The 15,255-nt window shown below is 43.8% G+C and overlaps 2 protein-coding genes across 2 annotated transcripts; one reads left to right on the forward strand and one right to left on the reverse strand.

Moving 5' to 3' along the window:
- Positions 1 to 368: 368 nt before the first annotated feature.
- LOC128714771 (protein PRRC1-like) lies at positions 369 to 10,641 on the reverse strand. The gene is made up of 5 exons (XM_053809652.1): positions 10,134 to 10,641; positions 9,965 to 10,067; positions 9,731 to 9,901; positions 9,464 to 9,653; positions 369 to 683 (listed from the first exon to the last, which is right to left on the reverse strand). Exons 1-5 carry the CDS (start codon positions 10,639 to 10,641, stop codon positions 450 to 452), a joined length of 1,206 nt encoding a protein of 401 aa, XP_053665627.1. The 3' UTR covers positions 369 to 449.
- Positions 10,642 to 11,410: 769 nt separating this feature from the next.
- Positions 11,411 to 13,581, forward strand: LOC128712167 (sorting nexin-2). Its single transcript, XM_053807061.1, has 5 exons — positions 11,411 to 11,545; positions 12,010 to 12,134; positions 12,234 to 13,122; positions 13,187 to 13,339; positions 13,424 to 13,581. The coding sequence occupies exons 1-5, from the start codon at positions 11,411 to 11,413 to the stop codon at positions 13,472 to 13,474; spliced, it is 1,353 nt and encodes a 450-aa protein (XP_053663036.1). The 3' UTR covers positions 13,475 to 13,581.
- Positions 13,582 to 15,255: the final 1,674 nt, after the last annotated feature.

Genomic DNA, 15,255 nt, shown 5'->3' on the forward strand with positions numbered 1-15,255 from the left:
TAACGTAAGCAACAAGAACGTGGTATATAAAAGAAGGGTGATATTCTACACCGTCACGTAACGGAGACTCCCACCGAACATTAAAACTTTTATGCGTTTGCTTCTGCTACTCTTCTCTCGCCTACAAAACCTCATTTCCGCCACAGATTTCGTGCCCAAAGGTCTCTTCTTTTGGGCCCGTTTGTATCTGTCAGCTTCGTGTGGATCCCTCTCGCCCTCGCCTTCGTCAGTGGTATCTGCCCTTTTTTGCAACCAATCTTATAAAACCCGATCTCCCTATGTCGGGGGAAAAACTTTAACCGATCTAACTCTTTCGATATCTTTCGACGACGGCCACCGCCACCGTCCCAGTCTGCTTCTTATGTGCTTAATTCATTTGTCCATCCGCTTCAGTCGTCCGTTTAGTAGTGATTACAGTGGCAAGCCTTAATGATGGTGAACATTAATTCTTATTCCGCCGGTTCGGGACCGGCACCGCCGCCACCGGTACCAGATGGGACGGTGTTGTTGCCCACCTGCAATCCCGCCACTGTCGGATCCTGTTGGGATACTGCCGCTGCCGTAGTCTGTTCGTAGTCGAGTACGGCTCGTTTGTAGAGCGTTGCTATCGTTTTTGCCGCGGTCAGTATCATCTCGGAGCGGGACACCGATGTGTACGACCGATGCCACTCGGTATGTGAGGTCTGTGGATGAGATTTTTGCACATACATAGCCGCGCGTGGGAAAGAAAGTGTAAGCAGTCGATTAGATGGAGTTGGTAAAAAAGCGTCCCAAAACGCACAGTTCAATGGGCAGAAATGGATGGTAAATGAAGCACCTTACCCCGATTTGGGGGTTGTTAGTACGGGTTCCGTTTTGTGGGATGATTTACGAGAGGTACTGTTAGCACTGTTCGTTAGGGAGCTAATCGGAGTTTCAAGCAAAACTTACCAGCACTATGCATTGCTGATAAGAAAACTAATAAATTGCTCTCGTAATGTTCTCACTTCTTTAGCTTTTTGCGTAAGGTTTTAACGCTGCATCGGACATAAAGAAACCCATAGTTCAATAAAAAGCTCTTTCTTTACATTTCTATCAACGGTTTCCATCGGATAATTCTAAAGCGCTTCAAAACATCACCGCGCAATTCAGCGCAGGTACATCTGAGTCCATTTTCCAATCAATTCATCTTTGTTTATGGCTTATTAAGCAAACACACAACCAACCGGAAAGCTCCGGAAGCGCACACAAACACAGTACCGTACACAGTCGGACCAATCAATTTAATTGCCAGTTTATTTAGCAGCTAACAAAGTAACGAAAACCAACAACCCTTTGCGGATAATGACCGTTCCCGGTAGTGTCCGTACCTTCTGGTAAATCGATACAACCAACAGCGAAAGCGTTTCGTTGGATCGTGACATTCAATTTCCGTGAAGCATTATTTTTTTTATATTGCTCAGTACTATTACGATTGTAGTTTAATCAGATGAGATGCTTTAAATACGTCGATAGGAATTCAAACGTGTTACTTAACGCCAATTTAAATTTGAATAAACTCAAATAATGGGCGGCCGGTGGTGTATTGGTAACGGCGCCACTCTTCACACAAGACAGGACCGATCCTAAATCCCATCCGGACCAATAGAAGATCCTCCTCACGCCAAGAAGAGAAGCCCAAAACATTCAATGTTTTTAACTATTTTTTTCTAATCACCAAAGCAGCTTGATTTTGTGTTCTGAAATTATATCGATAGTTCAAAATACAGCGCAAACAACCGGTGGTAAAGAACGAATCGATGCCCATCGATTGTTCCGGCCGGAAACCGGAACATGCTACGAACTCCCTGCTGGATGTGACTCAAACAAAGTGAATCAAGCAAAATAAGAGTAAGACGAACTACATCCGTCCACAGTAGCAAGCAACGCTGGAAGGCACAGTGCCCGATCGGCCAATCGCTGCACACACAGAAAACCAACATAATGCACTGAAGCTTTTCGACATCCGGACAAACATGAGCATCTATCCGGACACGAGCTTTTTTTCTGGGGCAGAGTTCGATAATTTTCCATTTGCGGCTGCAGTAGCCCCCGACGGTGTCAGTTGGGCTGAAGTTGCGGGGAAAATATTACGCTTTTCTTCGACACATATCCGTACACGTACCGTTACGACCACTGGCTACAGGTGAAACATAGTTTATAATCCAATTTAGACATATATTTAGCCAACGAACCCGTAAACTTTCTAACGACCCTCATCCTTCACCGTTCAACGTTGGATGGACGGCTTTCGGCTAATCATCGCCATCCACTTCCTGGCACAACCCAATTCCGGTTGTGTATTTGGCGTTGAAAAGCGCCTAAAGGCAACAGTAGATACGCTCGGTCTACACGATCGTCCATCCTCGGACAGGGGTTTGTGGAGATAACCAATCGATACGGATTTCCATGGACGTACGAAACCGCAAAATGAACGTTTTCACTTGAGTTATCGCATGGTGCATCATTTTTGGATTCTCATTTGCAACTGAAACGAGGAACTAGGGCTTCACAACGAGAGATAACGTTCCGGTTGCACATTCGCCTACCTAGCCACAGCTGATCATCGCGTCAAGCAAGAGCATTTCTGCATAATGCTGCTAAGCAGCTGCAACCACTGCCCCGCACACACACCATCGCCATCGTCGGGCAAACATCGCCGGAAGCACACAAATCCCGGCACATTCACCCAGCAACTCCACGAAAACTCTTCTAGTCGCTGAATGCCGTAGTTCTCCTGCAGGTCAGCTCGTGATTTGCAAATCCTTCCCGACCGACCATTTGCTTTCCGGGGATACGATTAAGCTCGGCAAAAAGACACAAAGCCAAATAATACCGCCACTGGATGAAGTGTCTCTGCCAGAAGATTAGTCGCTACGACCAAACTGAAAATTAAGTGGTACAGAAAGTTTAGCTGCGACACTGTGAACAGAACCGAAGGCGGCGAAGGCTAAAGTTTGTCCACTCATAATGTGCTAGAAAACGGGAAAATCTATTCGTAGCTTTGTAGCTTTTAGTACGCAGCATCCCCTCGCGAGTATAATAAAATTGAAATCATTACGCCGAGCATAATCTCATTACGCGCGACTAGCAAGCAACAACGAAAAAAAGGCCAATACCGATTAATCGATTTCACCATGCCGGTTACGTACAAAAAAGCACAAAACCAATGCGCAGAAAAAGTAATAAAATTTAATTAAAATTGCCTCATTTCATCGGAATGAAACTGTGAGCCGTAGCGCGGTTTAAATTCCCTTTCTAATGTCATTTTGCTGCGTGATTTTAATAGGGATTTATCATTTTTTGTGTCTCTTGTCTCTGGACAGCACAAACACATTTCAAATGAAGCACGCTAATTAAAATAATCATTCCCACGAGGCCGCAAACACAGCACAGGACACGACCACCACCAACTTGCTCCATCGAGTTTCAACTGTGTGGCGCTTAGAAAAAAACATGCTTGTAATGGAGAACATTAAAACCGGGCAAAAAATCACTATGATTTTCAACTTTTAATTATTGTTGTAATCGATCAGAAGGGAAAATGTGTGCTTCACATAATCAAATTACTCAATTTAATCATGCAATGCCATTAAAAGGGATTAATTGGTAGAGATTGCATACTTCCAGGCGATACGAACTCTAAATACACCTTAGTGATACTACGATGGAAGAGGATTTCCTAGTGAATATTTTATATTAAACCCTTAGATACGTTAAATTATTTAGCGCTTGCGATAGAGTTGCGACGACTGACCATTGTTTCTTTGTGCAAAAATAATGCAGCATCATAATAACGAACAATAAAATATTAAATCCATCTTAAAATGTTCAACCTCTAAAAGGTAAAAAGAGAACATGAATTCCTGGAAACGGACCGTTCTATTTTAGCATATTGGGTGTATGATCCCTGCCCCAGGTAACACGTCGAACAGAGCAAATGTTGTGACGCAATCAGGTGGAAATAACATACCACCGTAAGGGGTTTAAGAGAATCCACTTCACAGCGTTCCACGAGATTCCAAAAAGCGATCTTTTCCAACATGGCCATCAGCATCAGCAAACCAAAACTAATTAAACGACTCGTCCCGACCGTAATGCTGCGGGGAACAATCAATTAAAATCGACTCGATGGCATGTCCATGTCGTAACGTTTGGGAAAGCTTGTAACGGAATGATTCGCCGAACTGCCAATGTCTGAATGATGCAACTCATGGTATCGTGAGTAAGATAAGATACATACTAACCCCAAGGTTCAACGCACCGATGGGCGTTAGCTGAAAATGTACACCGACAGCTCGACAACACACCAAAGTACCAATCAAAGAGTAATCAAATGTTGATAAACAAGATTTGCTCCAACATCGATGCTTTGATAGGAACTTTTGTGAGTTAACTTATCGATACATTAGGTGAAATTCTTGCATAACTTTATATTGATGACTGGTATCAAACCGAGACCTTCACATCCTGTATTTCGAGAAGGACGGAAGGATGACCCATTGGGTAAACGTTTCGGGTTGCTGCCAAACATTTTCACCAAAAACCGAACGTGTGTTCTTCCTTTTCTATTCAATTGGATCAATCCGACCTGCTCGTGAACCAAATGCTGCCACTGTAAAGGTACAAGCGACCGTTTGTTCCTTAACGGATGAATTCTTCTATCAACAACTTTTAGAACATCTAATCGACCATCGCCGTATTCTCAAAGGGCCGAAAGTTTAGCAGGCTTATCAAAGGGAAACTCTATTGATAAACATGACAAAACATCCTTCACTAACGATATTCCTTTCGACACTATCCACGAACGTTACGGTGTCGGACGAGCGGATGGTGAGATCCGGCTAAAAAGTCCCCTTGATCGAATGGGCTTATGACCCCCTTTGAATAGGAAAATCCCCCCACAAGGTTGTCGAACTTTTCAATGAAGGAGAAAATATCATATTCTTTCGCAAGTTCAGAAGTTTGTTTTTCACGACATGTACACTGATCTCTGCTCTCTTTGACCTTATACCTATTAGGTAGTGTTATGAGACCGTAACGCCTGAAGAAGTATGCACAACATATTTCAAGATCAGTTTTCATGGTTTACAAAGAATAGCGGCCAACAGAAGAGATAAACAAATACCTTGCATCACTAGGTTGAACGTTAATGGACTTGTTGTAGAATTCGTGACCATCCTTCATTAAGCAAATTAGATGTTTAAGTACATTTGCTTTCGCATCCCATGCTAGAAAGCATTCAATTTAGAACTGAATGCACACTGAACTGATACCAACTGTGTCCAATTGCATTGCATCGTCAGCTGGCAACGGTTCGTTCGTGTAATGATTGTACAGCAATTGTTGATCCGTTCGTACGAGATGGGATTTTCTTTTGTGCTGGAATGTGTACTAAACCAACGTATGCAAGCTGGCAGTACGAACTTCCAGTAAACCACATTCCAATTTCGGCACCAACGAATAACGTTAACGCTGCTAATGTCGGGTGGACAAATGCTGCCTTCTAACGACAACAATTACGCAATCAGGATGCTCGAAAACTTTTCGGCAATTAGTTTAACGATCTATAAACCGCACAAAATGGTGGTACGTTGCGAACATTCGAACTATTTGATGAGAATGATGTCTATTCCGCTAAGGAATTCATGTCAAGTCAGGCAGTATTTAGCACAAAACAATATTTGGCGCTCTAAAGTTCCACAAAGCGGGTTTAAATTGAAAACGCCACAATTTCTGTTTGATGAATGCTACAAATTGAACTGTAAAAGGCATCAAAACCCTAATTCTCTTTCAATGAAATAAAACTACACCGTCAATGGTATGTTTGCGCCAGGCCAACTCCAACTCCTCTCGGATAAGGTTCCACTCACCGAAAACAGATCCATTATCCACCGGTACACCGGCGTTCGAAGTACCTTAAGTAGCTTTGCATTCGGTAGCTCCCCACCAAAAAAAAACTGGGGGTTCCACTTCAACTTTAACCAATTTACCGAAAACTTTCCTCACAAAACCAACTCTGACCGAGCACTTTTAAATTTTCGTCATCGTGCACGGTGCGGTGCGGCGGCCGCGTACTGCGATATAATGCTACCCAGTTCCCGGCAAACCGGTGACAGCTTGGACGGCGAATAAAAACAGCTCAGCGTAAACTTTTCCGATCCTTTATGATGCTACCGGGCGCTCAAGGAACTTCATTGAATGAAGGTAACTAGTCTGCTATCGGTCACAGTAGCGCCTGAAGGATATAAAGTGTACCGACCACCCCTTGGAACGGGACCTTTTCACGTCATTGTCCAAAACGATTTTCCATCCAGCTAGACTGCTTGTGCTGCAACGCACACCTACCTCCCAAAACAGGCAAAGTAACAAAAAAAAAGGAAGAGCAGTAGGGGACATTGCAAACGTGTCGCTTGTGCACCCAATTACGAGCCTGCACTCGTGTGCGCTGGGATACTGCATCACAAACGATGGGAACGGTGGAACGTGTCCGGAACAAAACCGCCAGCAAGACGACCAACGACTCAGGTCCCTGGTGCATGTAATTGATTGGAATTAGATGGAGTACACACGGTGTAAAATGGGAAAACTTTGCACAAAAACCCTCCGCTACCACCCCCCGGAACCATGTTCGCTCCAGCGTGCTCGGGCTAGACGGATGGTAGCTTCCAAGTTACACAGGTTGATATTGACTGCGTTCCCGCTCGTGGAAGAATCGTGGCAGACAATCTTCCGCAGCAAGTTGTCGGATCACGCTGAGTCGTTGTCCAACTTTTGCGCCCAGGCAAAAGACCAGTTCTTGGTAATTTTATCACCGAAGAAAAGCGCATCATGCAAGAAAGCACAGTTGCGGCTACAATTGGAAAATACCTGCAGTGACGGGGGGAGTGGGTGAGCGTATTACATTTTTGGACTTGAAACACAAATGAACCACCACTTAATAACGCGGCTACAGTGCTATTAATAATTCATCTCGTAAACACCAAAAACCCTGGCTGCACAAATGCTACACACGTGGCCAATAGTAATAACTGCACATACATTCGGAACCATCCTATGCAGCTCGGTGCATGTTTGCCATCAGTTTGTCTCCACTGTAAGGATTCGGGCCACCACCGTCGCAAGCTTGTGGCCAACTTTCCAAGCACACAAGCGTGCACCCGATGGCGTAAGCTTATTTCATTCCATGCTTGCCGTAACGACGTCGGGCACTTTTCATCGCTGGCGACCCTGCGAAAAGCCAAACTCCAATGCAAAATAATGGCCAACGACATACATTATTTTAATAGGCAAACGGCGTGCTTGCACTTTTGCCTCCGTGAAAGTCTAGCTTGCTATTTTTCCTTTTCCGCTTCCCATTACACCTGTTTGTTTCCGGTTCCGCACTTGTCCGGTCTAGTGCGTACTGGGAGTGAGTGTTGGATGGTACCGAGTACGCTGGAAGGTGCCCTATTCACACTCGCAGGAGCAGAAAGCAATTCACCTCCAGAGTGGCTTCATCAGCATCTCCTGCTAAAGCTCCAGGAAAAGTAGCCGACAAAAACGAGAAAACACGCACAACTTCCTTTGTACCGTTCTGTTCCGTACGACGACACGCAACGCATGGAGGCAATAAATCATCCCCTGCGGGAGGTAGGAAAAGCGCTACGGTAGGATTTTCTCAAGCAGTAGCGGTAGACGTAGTGGAAGTAGTATATCACAACGAACGCGCATACATTGTGTGAAACCACGTGCCATTAGTCTCCGTTCTTTCGTATTATTTTCTGTTTACCTTCTCCTAATCATCTATGAAGCTTTCTTTATGGCATTCCTCTACGTTACGCTCCTGTTGCATCTTAAGGACACCGTTGTTGAATGGAGTATGTATGCAATTCCCAAATTTGCTTTACAGCTTTAGAGAAAACATTATCAAAAAGATGGAGGTTATTAGTGGAGGACAGATTTTAAAGCTTAATTGATTAACAATAGCGTTTAAATTTACCTTTAAAACTTTCCTTTTCAAATGTAAAGAGTAGTATGCAAGGAAGTAGGAACTTTAATTGTTTCTTTTAACGTATTCTCCCCAAAAGGGCAAGACAGTCCAGAGTCACATTAAAGTTTTGTTTGATGTAGGCTGCGAGTTCGAATCTAATAATAATCTGTACCGAGTTTGTAGTTCATTTGTGTAGCAGCGCCATTCTTCATGCTACAGTACATCGGTGTACCCAAATCCCAGTTTGAACCAGTGATACCGGAGTCGAACCCGAACCTCTACCACCCGGTTTTTTTGTTACATCCAATTCGTATATTTAAACAAAACACTATTAACGCTGATTAAATCGATTCTGAACGTTAACACGACGTGTGTCACATTTGATGTTGGTTTGCTTTCGTTCAACAATACCAAGAACAGTAATGAATCGTAAAATATTTAACACAAATCGTTTAATTAATGCAAACATTTTAAAAAAATACTTAAAATAATCATCACACAATTAAGGCAAACAAATTATCGGTATTGATAAGTGGAATTTATAAACCACATAAAAGTATCATTTCCCCATGCTCAAGTGTCTCACAATACTACAGCTCTATTTATTTGCAATTTTTATTCATTCCTTTTAAACTGTATACTTCAAAGCATCTGTGAACATGTACCCACAGGGCGGGTAATAATTATCCGTAATTATCCGAGTCACATTCTACAGGCCAAAGGGAACACAAATGCAACCGCCGAAAGATGCCACTTTAAAATACCTTCAAAACAAATAGTATGCACAACCATAACAACGTTGGTTTCGGTTTTTTTCGAGTCTTTGTTGTGGTTTCAACTGGTGGTGTGTGTTAGCTTCCATTATTTCGTTAGTGGGTCAAGTTGCAGAAACTTGGATATCGTTTTTTGGTTGCATATGCCCAAATATATGGGCCAACAGAATTGTGAGTGTATGCTCACGTGTATCATTCTATTTGAAACATGTAGCAAAAGGCTTGATAACAACAGAGAGAAAAACATTTGCTTGCAATTAAAAATGTTCCTGTTCTGTTCTGGAACACTACGGCCCACAATAGCGGAAGTGCAAAGCTTAATCCTACAAAAACGGATGGAGAAAACCAGCGCAGCATTGCAGAAGTTGATGGTTGGTTAATGTTTTCAATAGATCCACAATTTGTTGTGCATTTTTCGCTTTCCTTTGCTATCCATGGGATGCACAAAAAGAAATCCTGTTAATCCGATTAAACAGTATCATGTAAAGTGCGTTGGTAGCCGAATCCATTCAGGCTGCAAAAGTAATGACAATTTTGCTGTATTCAAGGGGGGTCAAAAGCAACACAAAAATATCGTTCCTGAAAATCCATTTCCATTTAGTTGCGGAGACAGAGAATGCAACGGAAGATTTAATCCATTCCGAACTTAATGACTGACCAAAGCTTGTAGTTAAAAGAAAGCATTTGTAGCAATACTTACATTCAAATTTCTTGCCATAACGCTGCCGACCGTGGCCGCAAATCCGGTATCCTTTAGCATATAGTCTGCCGACGTATCGGCTTGTAGTGCCGTAATGACGGCCAACGGGATCGGTGTCATCTGTGTGACGGTTTTCAGCAGAATATTTTTCGCATAGTCAAATAATACAATCGCTCCAGCTTCGAACCATCTGTGGAGGATAAAGGGATAACATTATTGCTACCTCTTTCTTTAAGACTCTACGAAACCGCTCCAAATTATACGTACTGATCGGGGAATAGTTCTACGACAAAATTCTCCACCGCCACCACTGGAAGATGATCGTCCACACGTGGATTTTCGGCCCTTATACTGTTGATACGATGCTCGGCTCCCTTTAGTCCAGCCGCAAAACCAACCGGTTGAGCTGCAATGCCAACCGCTTGAGCAGGTAGCCCACTATAAAGATACCAACATTGTCAAATTACATCTCTTCAAGTTCCAGTTCGGTCAATTACTTACATAATGGTGGCCTTGCCAAAAACGTTCTGAAATGCTTCCCGTATTGGTCGCACCTTATCGTCCTTGTCCGATGCTACAATGACCTCCGTGTCTCCTCCGGAATCTACAAAGAGGATTGAAATTAGCTTTAGATCGGTCGTTGCAATGTATATGCACGATCCATACTCACTTATGTACTCTTTCATCTGTGGATCCAGCGTGGTAACGATTGTGTCGACCGAATTCTTTGCCTTTTCCGCCACCTTCTGCAGAATGCCACTACCCGATACGGCACCCTTCATCCACCCAAACAGGGCCGAACCTCCCTGTGTAATTGGGCTTAATGCGGCTGCGACCGGTTCCGGGTTCAGTATCATGTTTGCGAACTCCCGTCCTACCGGTTCCGGAGGGTTGGTTTGTTCCTCCGGATAGACACCAGCCGCAGCCATTGCTTGCTCCGCGGTAAACTGTGATGTGTCCTTGCTCGCGGGAATTGCTGGACTGAACTTAGTCGGTATGAATGGTTCCGTTTCATCCTTCTTCGCTGCATCATCTACGATGGCCGCCGGCATGATGCTGGAAGGCGACACACTCTCCGTACCAGCTGTTGCCACGTTCGCCGTAATGAAGCTGGGCAGCTCGGACGGTGGGTTCACGTTCGATAGGATGTTTCTAGTTTTCTGCGGAAGATCTTTCATTTTGTTTGGTCGATTTAACGCGTTAGCTCAGCACTAAGATACGATATACAATCGTTTGACTTTCTACGCAGATGGCCACTTGAACGTATTAAAACAACGACCGACGGAATTCGGATTATGTTTATTTAGCTCCGTTGTTTGTTTACGTTTTGAGCACTTTTAGTACAACCCCTTTGCACTGCAGGAATGTGTGCGTGTGCATCGTGGTCATTTATTTTATTTCATATATTTTGCCTACAATTCACATGATACAATGTGATTGCTTAGTTAACATCATATTTTTATAAAGTTAAATTTTGAGGTCATTTGCTACTGCTTTAGTTCAAATTTTGTCAACAATTTGTCTCTATATACCTTGTTGTTCTAAACCGCAATCAACGCGAATGACAGCTCGCTCTTCTTCGTTTTTCTCCGCATGACGTTTCTTGTTTTTGCTGACGACAAGTAGTTAAAATTTCTTTTATCATCTCGTTTTTCGCGTACAAAGATAAGTGCAAGTAACTTTCGCCCCAATATTCCTGTCCCGCACCGTGTGCAGTAGGAAATTCGGTGCCAAAAAGCATAAGTACGCCAGTATTGTACGTGCGCACAGGTGCTACCGGGAAAACGGGGTTTCTTTGTTGTGCAGAAGCGCCGACAGCAAGAATCTGTTCCAGGCGTGAGCCATTGTTGTGAGACTAGCCGTGACCGACGATTGAAGGAGGATAAAGAAAATTAGCTAGTAGTTAAGAAAACGGCCGGAATCAACTCCGTGAGCGGAATAAAAAAAATGGACACCAACGGTACCGTGGACCACGGAGAGACGGAGCAGTTGCAAAAACACACCCAGCCAGCCTTCGACAATGTTGATATCACGTCGCCGGACGATGAGAATGAAAACGATATCTTCGAATCGGCGATTCAGGTTTGTGCATCTTTCGCGGGCTGTACGTGCACCTGATTTCATTCTCTTGCACTTCTTATCAACTGCCAACGCACATGCAAGTTGCAGTACAGTGCGGGCATGGCATCCGCTTTCTAACCGCTGGCAATGCGTGTGCCAACCGAACGAACCAATACCATTAAATTAAATTAAATTTGATTGAATTACGTTACTCTGGGCGGTGCATCCTAATTGGCAATAGATAAGCTATGCGCCACCTTGCGTTCAGTGGGGGAGGGTGTGTGATTCACCATTGATACCACCCTGCAGAAAGGGCCCTATCGTTTTCTATCCCCTATGAATACAGTGATTCACCAGCATAACAACGCACTGCCCATAGGTTACGATAAGAAGGCTTGAATGGGCGTTTTATGTTCTTTCGGTGCTCACGATCTCGATCGTCACTCATCCATCTACTCTTTGTCGTCTTGTTCTTCTTTCGTCAGCAGGAACCTTTATCGCCAGTGCTGGAGGATGTACCGACGGACGAAGCGGGGGATATGTTTATCGAAATAGTTGTTGCTGACCCGCAGAAAGTAGGCGATGGCATGGGATCATATTTAGCGTACAAGTATGTGTGTCCCACATGGACGGAACTGAATACCGATCGTACGAATATGAGTTTTGCTAACGATTGCATTATTTTTCACTTAAACCTCAACCCCAACAGGGTGTCCACGAAGACGAACATTTTAAAGTTTAAAAAACGACAATTCTTCACGATGCGGCGTTTTAGCGATTTTCTCGGATTGCACGACTTGCTTGTCAGCAAATATCTGCGGATGGGGCGCATTATTCCACCGGCACCGGAAAAGAACATTATCGGCACGACCAAGGTTAAAATGGGCAGTCAGCCACAATCGGAACCCGGTACAGGCGTGAACCTGGAGTGGATTGAGAACAGACGTGCCTCACTCGAACGTTTCCTCAACCGTGTCGCGCAGCATCCGATACTGTGCCAGGATACGGACTTTGTTAATTTCCTCGAAAGTGATCAAGAGCTACCGCGCGCCGTTAATACGGCGGCCCTGAGCGGGGCCGGTGTCATGCGTCTATTCAACAAGATGGGTGAAACGGTCAACAAGATCACGTACAAGATGGATGAAAACGATCCCTGGTTTAATGATAAGATCAATGAGGTCGAAACAATTGATGCGCATATGCAGAAGCTACATTCCGCTATAAAGGCGCTCGTATCGCACCGCAAAGAGCTGGCCGCTCTTACTGGTGGTGTTGCAAAATCGGCAGCACTGTTGAGTACGTGCGAAGAGCATACGGGTCTATCGCAAGCACTGTCGCAGCTAGCGGACGTGGAGGAGAAGGTCGAACTGTTGCGCTCCGAGCAGGCAAACTCGGACCTTTACATTCTGTCGGAGACAATCAAGGACTATATCGGACTGTTCGGTGCTATAAAGGACGTTTTTCACGAACGAGTAAAGGTTTTTCAGAACTGGCAGCACGCACAGATTCAGCTAACGAAGAAGCGTGAGAACAAGGCAAAGTTGGAGTTACAAGATCGGCGCGATAAGCTGGAGTTTGCCCAGAAAGAAGTGGAAGAGGTACGAACACAGCAGTAAAGGAAGCGAACATTGGCAAATGAAACACTTTTCCGTATATTTACAGTGGGAAGGAAAGGTGCAACGGTGCCAGAAGGAGTTTGATAACATCTCCAGTGAAATCAAGAAGGAAATGGAGCGCTTTGAGTTGGCACGTGCCCGTGACTTTAAGTCAACGATTGTTAAATATCTGCAGGACCAAATGGCACACCAACAACAGGTAGGTGCATTGGCGGTGGTGATGGTGCTTCTAGAAGTACATTCAATCAACAATCTTCTCCATTGTTCGCTTTTATCTTTCTAGCAAATGCGATACTGGGAAGCAATCGTACCGGTGGCCCGTGACATTGCATGAGAGGAACCGAACGCGATGAATCCGCCCATCCTGTATGACGACGACGATGATGACCGTGTTCCGACGACTGACAAACTGCGCCTCTCGATTAATTTAGTCGATTCCAATGCTAGGATATCGTAGAACGATACTACCTTCGCGTACTGCAGCAAGATGGTTGGCATTGGTTCAAGTGCCAGTTATCTGCGACTCTCAGACAAAACAGAACCCTGCTGTTAGCGGATATAGTGTTAGGACAGCTGTTCGGGTGTTCTGAACCTAAGATTTCTTACGCCTCATTTCTCTGCTCTGTACACTCTCTTATGAATGTGGAGGTCCGTTTCCTTAAGATGAAATTTGTGCCCATTGTGCACCAAAGCTACGGTTTTCGCAAGTGATGGTAGCAAAGAGATATCGACCAAAAGTGATGTATTTGTAAATAATGACGTAGAAAGAGAGAAAGAGAGCGCATTTACTAAAAAAGAATAATGATGGAGTAGTAGTACACACGGCTGGCTAATGCCACTAGTTAATGGCTTCACAAATGATGCTTCTACCCCTTGTCACATATCTTTCCCTAACAAAGTTAAACATCCGCGCAACAGTTGAACAGGCTATCGTTTGTTTCCTCCCTTAGACTTTTATTAGGTGCCTGTGTTTATTTTGCTTGATTGCGTCACGGAAAGCTAAGCTCGATGTAAATATGTTTCTGAATTTGAAATAGTTCGTGGAGAGTTATTACCCGCATGAGGGGAACTGTAAAGTGGTGCAAAATCTCGAATAGATGAGCGTTTGGGCATACAAAGCATGACCGTACATTTTTGAGATATTTTGTGATTATAAGGAACACACTAAATTACGCGACATGTTTATTATATTCAGTTTGAATTCCATTCCGCGTGTGAAATATTGTTTGGATTTTTTTTATTACTACAGTACGTTACTTTTCGTCCTACGCTCGGAATACATAGATATATCTTCGCTATGCTTCGAGCCAGCTGTTAAATCTTTCTTCCCAAGGCTAATTGTTAACGACGACGGAAGTATTATCTGAACCCGTGTACATGTGCTAGAGGGGCAAATAGTAGTAGTGCTACCCACATGTTCCGCAATATATTTGTGAGGATTTGAAATGATGATAGATTATTACAAAAACAATTTGTTTTTCTTTTCTGTTGATCGTGCGCTATGCCGGACAAAAGATATTGTTAGATTTTTGTCATAGGTTAGGATATACGAACACTATTATAATATGATGCATACACAACCGCTCTCATCCATTTCTCTCCGTTTCGGATCTAACTAGAGAAGCTATGTTCATAAGATAAACCAGATAATCAAAGACGGGGTGTCATCGATTTTTGTGACGTTAGTGTTTGCATAGATAGGCGAATGTGTTCACTCGGAACAACCGTTTGAATGTAAATCTTTTGAATTCCTTTCTTTCCTTAATGCTGTGCTTAAATGTTACACCAAGGAGAAGGATACGTATGGCACAGTCAGAGATGCACGGGCAGCAAGCGGAACTGAAACCGTCTTATATACACAAGCGTGTTACGTGGATAATCTAGATCCGTTCGATTCCGTGTTCGCCAAAACCCGCGAAATGCTTGAAACAATCAAACCCCCCAGTTTAGAGAATAATTTGATGTATCGCGTTGCCTCAGTTGAAATCGTTAAGTATTGTTATTTAATGGCGCGCTTGACTGCAAGTGTTTCAATCAATAATAGGTCCCAGCATTCCAACACAATATGTAGCCTCTATTTTTGTATTTCATTTCGCTGAGAGAGTGTTTGAATGG

The sequence above is a fragment of the Anopheles marshallii genome, chromosome 3 (assembly GCF_943734725.1).
Source record: "Anopheles marshallii chromosome 3, idAnoMarsDA_429_01, whole genome shotgun sequence".
Classification (NCBI taxonomy): Eukaryota; Metazoa; Arthropoda; class Insecta; order Diptera; family Culicidae; genus Anopheles; species Anopheles marshallii.

Bases quoted from the DNA above. Each gene is read 5' to 3' on its own strand.
- LOC128714771 (XM_053809652.1), bottom strand. From the start codon at position 10,641: ATGAAAGATCTTCCGCAGAAAACTAGAAACATCCTATCGAACGTGAAC. The intron at 10,068-10,133 runs GTGAGTATGGAT...TCCTCTTTGTAG, and splicing joins ACAGATGAAAGAGTACATAA to ATTCCGGAGGAGACACGGAG. The intron at 9,902-9,964 runs GTAAGTAATTGA...GTATCTTTATAG, and splicing joins TTTGGCAAGGCCACCATTAT to TGGGCTACCTGCTCAAGCGG.
- LOC128712167 (XM_053807061.1), top strand. From the start codon at position 11,411: ATGGACACCAACGGTACCGTGGACCACGGAGAGACGGAGCAGTTGCAA. The intron at 12,135-12,233 runs GTATGTGTGTCC...CAACCCCAACAG, and splicing joins GGATCATATTTAGCGTACAA to GGTGTCCACGAAGACGAACA. The intron at 13,123-13,186 runs GTACGAACACAG...GTATATTTACAG, and splicing joins CCCAGAAAGAAGTGGAAGAG to TGGGAAGGAAAGGTGCAACG.